General features: G+C 58.5%; 2 protein-coding genes across 13 annotated transcripts in view; one reads left to right on the top strand and one right to left on the bottom strand.

Moving 5' to 3' along the window:
• The first annotated feature begins 37 nt into the window (after positions 1-37).
• On the top strand, positions 38-3,892 carry MFSD10 (major facilitator superfamily domain containing 10). 5 transcript variants are annotated; one of them, XM_055326022.1, is made up of 13 exons: positions 38-132; positions 577-770; positions 860-956; positions 1,176-1,279; positions 1,587-1,745; positions 1,828-1,989; positions 2,258-2,366; positions 2,468-2,579; positions 2,751-2,859; positions 2,958-3,048; positions 3,175-3,222; positions 3,303-3,392; positions 3,516-3,892. In XM_055326022.1, the coding sequence occupies exons 2-13, from the start codon at positions 597-599 to the stop codon at positions 3,629-3,631; spliced, it is 1,371 nt and encodes a 456-aa protein (XP_055181997.1). In that variant the 5' UTR covers positions 38-132; positions 577-596; the 3' UTR covers positions 3,632-3,892. The 5 variants fall into 5 exon arrangements, 3 of the variants coding, with proteins under 3 accessions (XP_055181997.1, XP_055181998.1, XP_055181999.1); XM_055326024.1 differs by lacking the exon at positions 38-132 and having other exon boundaries at positions 634-770; positions 1,208-1,279; XR_008664538.1 differs by lacking the exons at positions 38-132; positions 2,258-2,366 and having other exon boundaries at positions 2,415-2,579; positions 3,516-3,565.
• Positions 3,893-4,529: 637 nt separating this feature from the next.
• Positions 4,530-10,971, bottom strand: part of ADD1 (adducin 1) — an 88,493-nt gene continuing 82,051 nt past the window's right edge. For 5 of the 8 annotated variants that reach the window (XM_055326014.1, XM_055326012.1, XM_055326019.1 and 2 more), the window contains 2 exons: positions 8,590-8,688; positions 4,530-6,416 (listed from right to left, as the gene is read on the bottom strand). In XM_055326014.1, coding sequence (XP_055181989.1) covers positions 6,049-6,416; positions 8,590-8,688 — 467 coding nt within the window. In that variant the 3' untranslated portion in view covers positions 4,530-6,048. Of the gene's footprint in view, positions 6,417-6,509; positions 6,526-7,878; positions 7,914-8,589; positions 8,689-10,971 lie in introns of those variants that run through there. The other 3 variants (XM_055326016.1, XM_055326017.1, XM_055326018.1) reach the window with 3 other exon arrangements.

Genomic DNA, 10,971 nt, shown 5'->3' with positions numbered 1-10,971 from the left:
GGCGCCGCCCCCACTTCCGGGGCGGGGCGTGGTCAGCGGGCGCCCCGCCCCCGGGCCCGGCGGCGGCCCATTCCGCGTCCGTCTCCGTCCGTGTGTCCGTGTCCGTCTGTCCGGCCCGAGCGCGCGACCGCGGCAAGTGCAGGGCGGGGCTGCCCCCGCGTGCCGTGCGCGCGCCACCGTCCCGCCCTGGAGGGATCCGGGCGGGGGCCGGGGTCCCGGGCGGGGCAGGTCGGGGCCGGGGGGCTGGATCCCGGGGTGTTCGAGGCGCAGGCGCCCGCGCCCCCGCCGGGGCCAACCTCCGCGCGGGCCTCAGTTTCCCTGCCCGCTCCGCACGGGGCCGTGGGGTGGGAAGGTGCCCCGAGGCCGCGATGCCCCCATCCGGCCTCTTGGGACGGTTGGCATCAGTGGCTGTGGTTTCTTTGCGCAAGTCCACAGCCTGCGTTTCCTGCTGCCCGGGGTCGGGGAGGGGGCGCTCCCGTGAGGGTGCTTGCTGGCCGTTGGCTGCTTGGGGGCATGGTGGGTGCTGGGGACCAGAGATGGCTCCATGCAGACTTGCCCTCCCCCCCCGTTGGCCAGGCGGGATCCCAGCAGCCGTCATGGGCTGGGGAGCCGGAGGCAGCTGCACCCCGCGCCCCCCCATCCACCAGCAGACGCCTCAGGACACCCGCGTGATCACTGTGGTCTTCCTCGGCCTCCTGCTGGACCTCCTGGCCTTCACTCTGCTGCTGCCCCTGCTGCCAGGACTGCTGGAGAGCCACAGTCGTGCCCATGTGAGACCTCCCCCAGGTCCAGAGGCCTCGGGACTCCCAGGACGGCTGCCCACTGCCCCCAAACCCTGTCACACCTCCATGTTCCCCAGGACCCCCTCTATGGCTCGTGGCAGCGAGGTGTGGACTGGTTTGCCGCAGCCATCAGGATGCCAGCAGAGAAGAGGTACAACAGCGTCCTGTTTGGAGGTACGGCCCCCAGCCCCGTGTGGGGCCCCTGTGGTCCTGCCTGGGCTCCGGTCCTTGTCCCCACACTCCTGCTCCTGGGTGCTGTCTGCCCCCTACCCAAGTGCTGTGTCCACTCACTGTCAAGGCGCCCCAGCCGGCTGGGGAGTGCAGGGCCCACCCCAAGCGATCAGACTTTTGGGAACAGACTGTCGTGGTGACCAGAATGTCTATTTCTCACAGGTCTGATTGGCTCCGTCTTCTCCTTCCTGCAGTTCCTCCTGGCACCACTCACGGGGGCAGTCTCTGACTGCTTGGGGAGGCGCCCCACGATGCTGCTGTCCCTGGTACGTGGCACCCAAGGCATGGGAATGTGCAGTTCTCTCGCCCACCTGGCAGCCCTCTGGGGAGAAAGGGGGTTGGCTGCTAGCCCTTCGTTGCCCCCTGGGTGTGGTGCTTGAGGTGCAGGTGGCTCCTGTGGCTAAGCCAGGCTTTCCCAGAGCTGCTCCTGCCACCTATGGGGACACTAGGGACCCTGGGCGCTCCAGAACAGGGCAGTGCCCCAAGGGTGTTGCCTGGGTTTTTTGGCCCCATTCTGGGCCCCTCCCAGCCTCAAGTGACCATACCCACCCTGTGGACGCTACCCCGAGGCAGACAGGTCTGGTCATGTCGTATGCCGTATGGGCCACCTCGAGGAGCTTCGCAGCCTTCCTGGCTTCCAGGGTGATTGGGGGCATCAGCAAGGGGAACGTCAGCCTCTCCACGGCCATCATCGCTGACCTGAGCTCACCTTCCGCGCGCAGCCGAGGCATGGTGCGTGCAGGAGGTGGGGATGAGCGGTTGGGGGTTCCTTGGCTGGGGCCTTCCTGCCTAGCTCAGGTGGCCCTCTTCCCAGGCAGTCATTGGGGTGGCCTTCTCGCTGGGCTTCACACTGGGCCCCATGCTTGGCGCCTCACTGCCCTCGGAGACAGTGCCCTGGCTCGCCCTGCTCTTCGCGGTCTCCGACCTGTTGTTCATGTTCTGCTTCCTGCCAGAGACGCTGCTTCCAGAGAAGCGGGTAAGGTGGGACCCAGGAAGAAACCACTGTCGGGTCCCAGGGCTGGGGGCTGGGTCATGTGGGCACGCGGGGATACCCATCGTGTGTGCCAGTCCCAGATGCCAGGGGAGGCTGGGCTGTTCTTCTCCTGGTGTGCAGAGGCAAGGGGCCACAGAGCCTCCTGAGGCCCCTGCCAGGAAGGCCTGGCAGGTGGACTGGAGCCCAGGGCGGGAGATCCTGCCCCTCCCAGGCCACCTGGCAGGCCTTTCCAGTCCCGCCCCCATCCCAGGCACCCTCCATCACCCCCGGGTTCCGAGCTGCTGCTGACCTGCTCAGCCCCCTGGCCCTGCTCCGATTCTCGGCTGTGACTCACAGTCAGGACACACCTGCTGGAGACAGTAAGGAGTCACCCCCCTTCACAAGGGTGGGGCTGTCGCTCCCTCCAGTTGCCATCGCCTGGGCTGTGGACCCCTGACAACCAACCTCCACTGCCTGCCAGGACTCTGGAGCCTGCGCCGCCTGGGCCTGGTGTACTTCCTCTACCTCTTCCTGTTCTCGGGCCTGGAGTACACGCTCAGCTTCCTTGCCCACCAGCGCTTCCAGTTCAGCAGGTAGGGCTGCCGAGGCCCCTTGAAGGACTTGACCCCCCGCCTCCGGGGGGCCACCCCCCACCGTCTCCCTGTCCTGCCTCTCCCACCCCCTGTGGACTGCAGGGACCCAGCTGTCACCGGGGCTCCCTGGCTTCAGCAGAACTGAAGCCCTCACGGCTCCCCCACTCCCAGCCTGCAGCAGGGGAAGATGTTCTTCTTCATCGGCCTCAGCATGGCTGCTGTGCAGGGGGCCTACGCGCGGAGGATCAGCCCTGGTGGGGAGATCACAGCTGTGAAGCGGGTACAAAGCTCCCCCGGGAGAGGCGGGGGGCAGGGCGAGTCGCGGGTTCCACTGGAAAGCGTGGGGGTGGGTCCTGACCCTGCTGCGCCCATCTGCAGGCCATCCTGCTGCTTGTGCCCGCCTTCCTCCTCATCGGTTGGGGGCTCACACTGCCCGTGCTGGGCTTGGGGCTGCTGCTCTACTCCTTCGGTGAGTGGGCACCTGGTGAGAGGGCCAGGGTGGACACGGGTGGAAGCCAGGGGCCAGGCGTCCAGGGTCACGGCCCCCCTGGCGTCTCCTGTGGGCTGACTTCCACCTCTCGGGTGTCCCCGCCAGCTGCCGCCGTGGTGGTGCCCTGCCTGTCCTCTGTGGTTGCTGACTATGGTGAGAAGCCCTCCCCTTGCCCAAGGTCCCCAGGTGGGAGGAGGCAGCAGGAGCCTGATGGCCTCCCTTCTCCCCCAAAGGCTCAGCCGGGCAGAAAGGCACAATCATGGGCACACTGCGAAGCCTGGGCGCCCTGGCCAGGGCAGTGGGACCCATGGTGGCTGCCTCAGGTGAGGGCCCTGGGACAGCACTTCTGGGCAGGCGTGTGCCCCAGGGGGTGGGGCCGGGCCTGGGGGCTGCAGGCCCAGGCTGGGCCCATTGACCGCTCAGGCCATCTCTCTGGATCTCCACAGTGTACTGGCTGGCGGGGGCCAGGGTCTGCTTTACCGTGTGCTCTGGCCTCTTCCTGCTCCCCTTCCTGCTCCTGAGGAAGCTGAGGCCTCCAGCCCGCACACTCAAGGTCGAGTAGCTGAGCCAGCCCTGCCTGCCCAGAGCTGGGGGACAGGAGGCCCTGGGCCGGTACCCCTCCCTGCGCCCCCCTCCCCCCGGGGCCCAGCCCCAGGGTCCCTGAGACACTCCCAGCCCCTCCCTACGTGCAGACCTGCACAGCCCTGCTGGTTGGGCTGGGAGCAGTGACTCCAGAACCTTCCAGGCTTTCTGGGGGCTTTTCTCTCAGTAACACAGATGTCAGCCAGACCACGGGATGGCAAAATAAAGCAGCTATTTTATATCCAGTGCCTTTCTCCAGTACACTGCTGTACCTTGCCACCCCTGACCCTGGGGGCCACCAGGCTCTTCCTGTATCTGCTGCCGTTCTGCAGGAGGAGGATGACAGAAAGGGTTGGACACAGGGCCCTCCATGGCTGGGCTCAGCATACATGAGGCAACACAGGGGCAGACCGGGGAGGAGGGGCCCCTGTGCCAGGCTCTCGCCATCACAAGTCCTGCCGTTGCCTGCGGAGGGCAGTTCTGGGCTGCAGGGTCCTCCCTGGTGCAAAGCAGCAGTGTTTTGATCAAGAAATAAACACTTGGTGCAGAGCGGTGATGGGTCCACCTCGGTGATACAGTCAGTTGAATGCCTGACTGGATTTCAGCTCAGGTTGTGATTTCAGGGTCGTGGGATTAAGCCCTGCATCAGGATCTGCACTGGGGTGGGGGGTGGGTCTGGAGATGTCCAGTCTGCTGGAGATTCCCTATCCCTCTGCCCCCCCCCCCCCACCCACTACTAGTGTGCTTGCTCGCTCTCTCTCCCTCCCTCTCTCTCAAAGCTTAAAAAGACACCTGGGGATCCTTTTTGGGACTCAAGGCAAATTTCTGGGAGTCCTACCTTAAAGGAGCAAAGAAAAGGAATTAAGATGCAAAACTACTTTCCAAGTTTAGACAAAGAAACTGCTTAAAGAATTTTATTTGTGAGTAAAACATGTTACAGTGAAGGACACAGGACCCGTCCTCCCAAGCCTGTGTCCATATATGCGACTAAACTTCATGTTGTGATACAAAGAGTTAAAATAAACTACAAAAGTGAAATGAAAGTCATTGCATATGTGGGACAAAAGGAAGGGCTACAGTCCATGGTTAACTGGAGGACAGGGCGAGGGCAGAGAACCTGAACACCACTGTGGCAACAACATGATACACCAGAGAAGAGCGTCGCCAGAAAGCTTAAAGCAGCGGTCAGCGCCATGCAGCCAGTCTCAGGTCCTGCTTGGGGGCAGGAGCGTGGGGCCCAGGTCTGGCACCAGGTCCACCAGGGGCCCCTCCCCATGTGCGAGGAGGAGGCTTGCCAGTGCCTGGTCAGGCTGGCACCAGGTGGCCCCTGGAATGGGTCACCCACTAATTCCCACTAAGCAGCTTCACGTGATTTTTTAGGAATCTCAGTGGAAATTTACGACGTCCAACAAGGAGAGCCAGGCATGGCTCCATGAATGACTAGTGTAAGAAGTTGGGGAGAGACCACTGGGTCCCCTTCTACCTTGAGCTACCCTTTCCCAAAACCAGGAGATGTTTTCAGGCTGAGTTAAAGAGGAGATCCCTTCTCAGTTCCAAGCCCCCGCCCAAATCAGTGAAGTGCATTTTGCTGCACTCAGTGGCAGGCTGTAGGGAGAAAACTAAAGCAAAAAGTGGCCAATTCATGTTCATGGTCAAAAACGTAGGATGAATTGCAAATCTGAAAGAAAATTCTAGAAAGGACTCTTCCCCCTCTTAATGTATCTTCCCCATGACAGGAGAAATCTAGAGACCCCAGTGAGTGAGAAACTGGGGGCCCCTTACCTTTGTTTCCGGCCTCAGGGCAATCAGACCATGCACAAGGCATGTCAGGTATACCCAGCCCTTTGCTGCTAGGTCCCCGGCTCAGCCCAAACTCGCTTCTCAAAGGCCATCAGGATACCCTGGACTGCTGGCAGGCACGGAGTGCTTTCCCAAGACTGAGGCTCTAGCTGCGAACAAAGATCACAGAGCAGGTAATGCCAGCAGGAAGCTCCCAGTCTGATTCGGTCACCTGAGGCCTGGGGATGAAGGGGAGCCTAGCACACACACAGCATGGGGTACTGCACAACAGGAGGGAGGGCAAGGCCAGGGTGGGCAGGGCCTCCAAGTGTCCAGCCAGAAGCAGGACGTGCAGCCCCGGGGGAGAGCCCGGCCCCTGAGGTGCAGGTCCCAGAAGGGCACGGTGGACGCTGAGGGGCCGTGGAGGCTCGTCTCTCCCAGCACCCGCCGCACACGCCCAGGAGGTTAGCACCGGTCTACGTGGGGATTTGGTCACGCCGTGAGGGGAGCTCTAGCTATGTGGAGGGACGGGCTGTTTGCATTCCGTTACACAAGAAGACAGAACATGAGACACAATCGGGGACAGTCTGGTGGCATTGGTGTGTGCAGGACGGGCCTTCAGGAGTCACTCCTCTTCTTGCTCTTCTTCAGAAAGGAGGGGGTGCGGAATTTCTTCTTCTTTTTGGAAGGGGACTTGCCCGGAGATCCATCGCTGCCAGGGTCCACGGCAGCCCCCTCCTCGGCAGCTGGGGAGGCAGCCTCTTCGGCCACCTGGGCTGAGGCTGGCTCAGGGCTGGCCGCCACGGGGGAACCGGTGGGGCTGGGAGGCTCGCGGGCTTCACTGAGTGCCTCCCCCTCCTCTTCCTCCTCCTCCAAGGTGGGGAAGCCGAGCGCTTCTGAAGGCTCATCAGGGGACAGGTCGGGGAGAGTTGGCTTGAAGGTGGCAGCATCACTGTCCTCTCCGGAAATGGGCTCCTGTGGCAGGTCTGGTGGGCAGGGGGCGAGAGACAGGGCTGAAGAGTGCAGTGGGACAGGGGCGGCCCGGGAGAGGCAGCGCCCCACAGAGACGGCCGCAGAGCTGGGCTCTAGGGGCTTCTACTGCAACAAGAGTGAGAAACTTTGACAAAGGACTACTCTACGTCAGGGATGGATGTGGCTCATCATACGAAACATAGATGTAGCCTTGGGTCATTTCCAGCTCCAGACCCAGTCCTGGGGCTTTGGGGGCTCTGCTCAAAGGTGCGCAAGCAGGGGGAACTGCAGTAGGACAACAACTTGACCAAGGTTTTGTTCTAGAACCCTGTGAGCATGTATTAGTCCTGAAATGAGGCCTAAATTTGGGTCCACAGCACCTGGTCTCCGCAAGGAGAAAACCATGGAAAACCAAAGTTAGCTCCCAGACCCCATGGGCGCTACCCACGTCAAACAGAATGAAATCATTTTAGGCTGGAGAATGAAAGAAGGGAGAGGAACTGCAAGGTAAGGGATGGGGTCAAGAGCCAGGCCAGCCTCAGCCCAGAAGGTGGAAACTAAAAGGGCAAAGTGGGAGGCGCCATAAAGACACAGCCTCGGGGGAGTTCCCAGGGAATGCCCTATCAGCACATTAGTCTACATGGGCTCTGACTAGGGGGAAACCAGTTTTGTAAATTTTTTAAAACATCATACAGAATTACAAGCGACCGGCTGCTTAGGCAACACTAAACCTCAGTACGGAGAATGAAGCCGCAGGCCCACAGGGGACTCAGTGCGGGTGAGGCACATGGCCAGCCGCTGGAGGCTCCAGGCTCCAAACACTTAGTGCTTCGGCTCTGGGAGGCTGTGGCCACCCTAGCCTGGCCCCTGGCCACCTTCTGTCCCAGGACAGTTAAATGTCCTTACTCAGCGGGGGCAAGAGGAAGTTAGCATTCACCCCGCATGCCCAGGTTGCCCGTGGGTGCCTCCAGAGAACTTTAAGTGACCAAATATCACTTGAGAAACAGCACTGAACAGCGCTCTCCCGCCTCATCCCCAAGGATGCTTAAGCACTCAGCTTAAGCAAAGATCCAAACCCAAGCAACCTACATGCAGCAGGAGGTAAACCCCACACCCCCAACCCCCACCACAGAACCTCGCCTACATGTGTCTGATCTACCGACCGCCTAGCAATCACAGGCATCACAGGCGGAGCAGGGCAACAGGATTGCTCTGGAACCCCTGAGACCCAGAGTGCTCCAGGAGGCTCCGGGGCCCACCCCACAACCCAGCTCTGGGGTGGCCGAACCCCCCCACCAAGATGCCACTGCCTGGGATGGAGAAACTGGGTACAAGAAAGGATGGGCTGGGGGGGGCTCTACCTTTATTTTGAATAAACAGAAAACAGAACTTAATAAGCAACAAAGAAGCAGGAAAATGAGGCAAAGCACAGGGAATTCCGGTTAAGCAGCAGAGGGCCAAACGCGGCGGTACTTACTATGGTAACAGGTACTCTTTAGCACATCCACCTCCTGTTTGTAACGCAGCCACAGGAAGAGAAAAGCACAGGGAGAGAATCTAGGCATTCAGTCACAGCCACTGGGTTACAGAAGAACGGCTGAGCCATTCTGTGGACAGACAGTGGGGAGGAAGGCGAGCCACAGGCTCCCCACAGGCACAGGAAGCACAACACGTAAGACTGAGGGACAGACACAAGAGCCACACACCCACAGACACACACAGCAGGTGGTCTGAGGGGCCACTGGAGGCCAGCACGACATGGACTTGTCACTATAGCAGGCCACACACGGTCCTGCAGCCCAGACACGATGGTAGACACTTCCAGAGGGTGAGGTTTAAGAAACGTGTAAGCAGTGGGCAGAGCTGGCATCATAAATGAAGGTGAGATCCGACCCTTGAAGCCTGTCCTCCCACCCTGACCTGACGTCTCACTAATAAATCCGTTTTATTCCCCAGGACAGAACCAAAACAGGAGCAAGGGAGATGGGCCAGTTCAGAGCCATGTGACATGCTGGTTTCTACGAGAATGCACGCTTCTCCACCACCGTCAGGGTAACACGGACACTCATTTGCTCCCCCGCTCTGGACAGAACACAAAGTCCGGCCCTTGTGGCGGACACTGGACCACACAAGGCCATGCACCCTCCCCCAGCAGGGCGGCCACACACTCATACCCTTGGAGCTCACCTTCCCCAAGCTTGACAGGGGTGCTGGGGGGGGTGTGGGGGGCAGCAGCGTGCTCTGGAGGGCTCTTTTCTTTCTGTTCTCTGGTCTCGTCCAGATTCTCTGTAGAGTGACAGAAACACAGTGAAGGGCTTCACACACCACAGGCCTTCACCCTCCTCAGACGCAGACAGAGCCCCCCTGCTCTGTCCACCCGCCTGCCTCGCAGACGGCAGCTGAGGCTTCTCATTTCTCAGGTGCATCTGAGAAACAAGGAGGGCCCATGGCCATGCCGTCTTCATCTCTCCAAGGGAACGAAGAAGCCGACTGTGACTGGGGTGTGGATCTGAATCTCAGTAAGATTCAACCTACTTTGTATACACAACTCATCTCCATTCTTATTCCAGAAAGAATCTGCCAGAACCACTTTGTGACCCTGCACTCCAGAGAGGAGCCCCTCTCCACACTGAGCCAGCAGCCTGGGGTTCCAGGCACCCTACCCAACTTGCCACCTCAAAGGATGGAACATGAGAACCACATTGGCTTGCGTTTTTTATGCAGAGCATTTTCTATCAATAATTTAAACTTGGCAACTGTAACTTTATTTTCTGAAGTAAAATATGCCGATGAGGACCAGAGGAAAAACTACAGGTACTAGGACCCAGAATCCAGAAAATTCCAAGTCTACTCACGGAAAAATATGTACTAATGTTATCTTAATTCCTTGACTCTCCTTCTCCCGTTTAAGCTTTTTATATTAGTAGCTTAACATCACTAGGTCTCGTATTTTGAACAAGCAGCTATAATCAATCGCAAGGCCTCTGATCTCACAGAGATGCCAACCCACCTTCCTGAAGCCAGAGATCTATGAACAAAGGCCTTTCCATCTCCCACAAGCTCCCTCAACAGGAGCCCTGGCCCCCAAAGCCCCCCTGCCAAAGGCCAGCACCAGCACCGGGCAGGGGTCTCCTGGCAGTGTCCCTCAGCTGGCACTCCCACTGCTGACAGCTCTTTGATCTGCCAGCTCTTTAATCAGAGCATGGTCACAGCCATCCTATCCACTCAACTGCTGAAAACCTTGCTCCTCGCGGAGCCTCATGTGAAGGAAGCTCCCATGTGTCTTGTGATTTGACTCAAAAAACATTTTCTTATAATCTAGATTTCCCAGACACTGGAAGGGCCCAAAGGGCAGACACGTGTGTGCACTGGAATTGGGATTCACTGACAAGACCAAGAGCTCAGGCCCATGTACCACCCTGGGGCAGGGACTTATGGCAACAGCACAGACACAGCTCTCTGCAGGGCTACATGTACCATTTAAGGGCAATGATCAGAAGTGGAGTGCGATGTGACCGGAACACCGGGCTCATTCTGATTCGATGTGTGGTAATCTTAATTCTAATGCACAGCTAACAGAAGGCGGTGATGCTGTAAACACACGCTGAAAACAGTTATTCAATAATAATTTTTTGCACAACACAAATATCAACAGCATCTACAAAATGCATTAGCTGGTCTAAAACCAGACCAAAAGAACCTAAATCGGGGCAAATCAGAGGTTATCTGAAGAACAATACGTAATTGCCTGGACAATCCGCATGGACCCAGGGCTATGGAACACTGCAGGACTTCCATTCCTGAAGGCTGATTCCCAGGGAACAAGCTGAGCTGTGGTCCCTGCTTAAGAGCAGAGGCTTTAGTACAAAGACCGGGGTTGGAAGTTATGGCCCTGAGGACACACCATTGAACCTCCTGGCTGGGGGTGTCTATGCCCAGGGCCTTCCTCCTGGTAACCAGCCAAAGGTGCTCAGGGAAAGCAGGAGACCACTTGTGCCTTCTTGGCCAAAGCAGGGGGAGGCTAGGTTCTCAAAATTCTTGGATCTACTTTTTAAAATGTAAAGTCTGAAACTACTCCATGAGGTTCTGACTCTTAAGAGTCATTCACTCTCATTTGTTCCAAAATAGTCTCATTTTGTTTTACAAAAAGATGATGTCCTGGGTCAGTGAGTTAGTTACCAGGAGAAATAAAGGCTGCACCAGCATGTAGCCACACTCTTCACTTAGCCTGGGAATGTGCCAGAGCAGTCAACATGCTGGCACATGAGCCTGCGATCACACCCTGCCCAGAAGGACCCCCATGGTTTGTGCAGAAAGAAAGCAGTCCAGCTCTCCCACACAGTGTCTTACACAGCTGGTCTGCAGGTCCCTCCTGAGCATACGGTTCTACAAGTATGCTTCTCCTTCTGACCTCCCTGGAACTAGGAAACGTGCCCTAACATTCGAATCTTAACCACACACAGGGCTGACTTTTCCTGCAAGTGACTGTCCTCATCACTCACCATCAACCATCAACACCTGGGCACAAAGTGCTGGCAGGGCAGCCTCTCTGGCTTCAGGTAGCCCACG

The sequence above is a fragment of the Nyctereutes procyonoides genome, unplaced genomic scaffold, assembly GCF_905146905.1.
Source record: "Nyctereutes procyonoides isolate TBG_1078 unplaced genomic scaffold, NYPRO_anot_genome, whole genome shotgun sequence".
Lineage (NCBI taxonomy): Eukaryota > Metazoa > Chordata > Mammalia > Carnivora > Canidae > Nyctereutes > Nyctereutes procyonoides.
Note: the sequence above shows the minus strand (reverse complement) of the source record. Positions and strands in the feature narration are given on the sequence as shown.

What these genes read in the sequence shown, in the direction of transcription:
- MFSD10 (XM_055326022.1), top strand. Translation starts at nt 597, where the DNA reads ATGGGCTGGGGAGCCGGAGGCAGCTGCACCCCGCGCCCCCCCATCCAC. An exon ending in CCACGATGCTGCTGTCCCTG is followed by an intron (nt 1,280 to 1,586) that starts GTACGTGGCACC and finishes ACCCCGAGGCAG; the next exon opens with ACAGGTCTGGTCATGTCGTA. An exon ending in CCGCGCGCAGCCGAGGCATG is followed by an intron (nt 1,746 to 1,827) that starts GTGCGTGCAGGA and finishes CCCTCTTCCCAG; the next exon opens with GCAGTCATTGGGGTGGCCTT.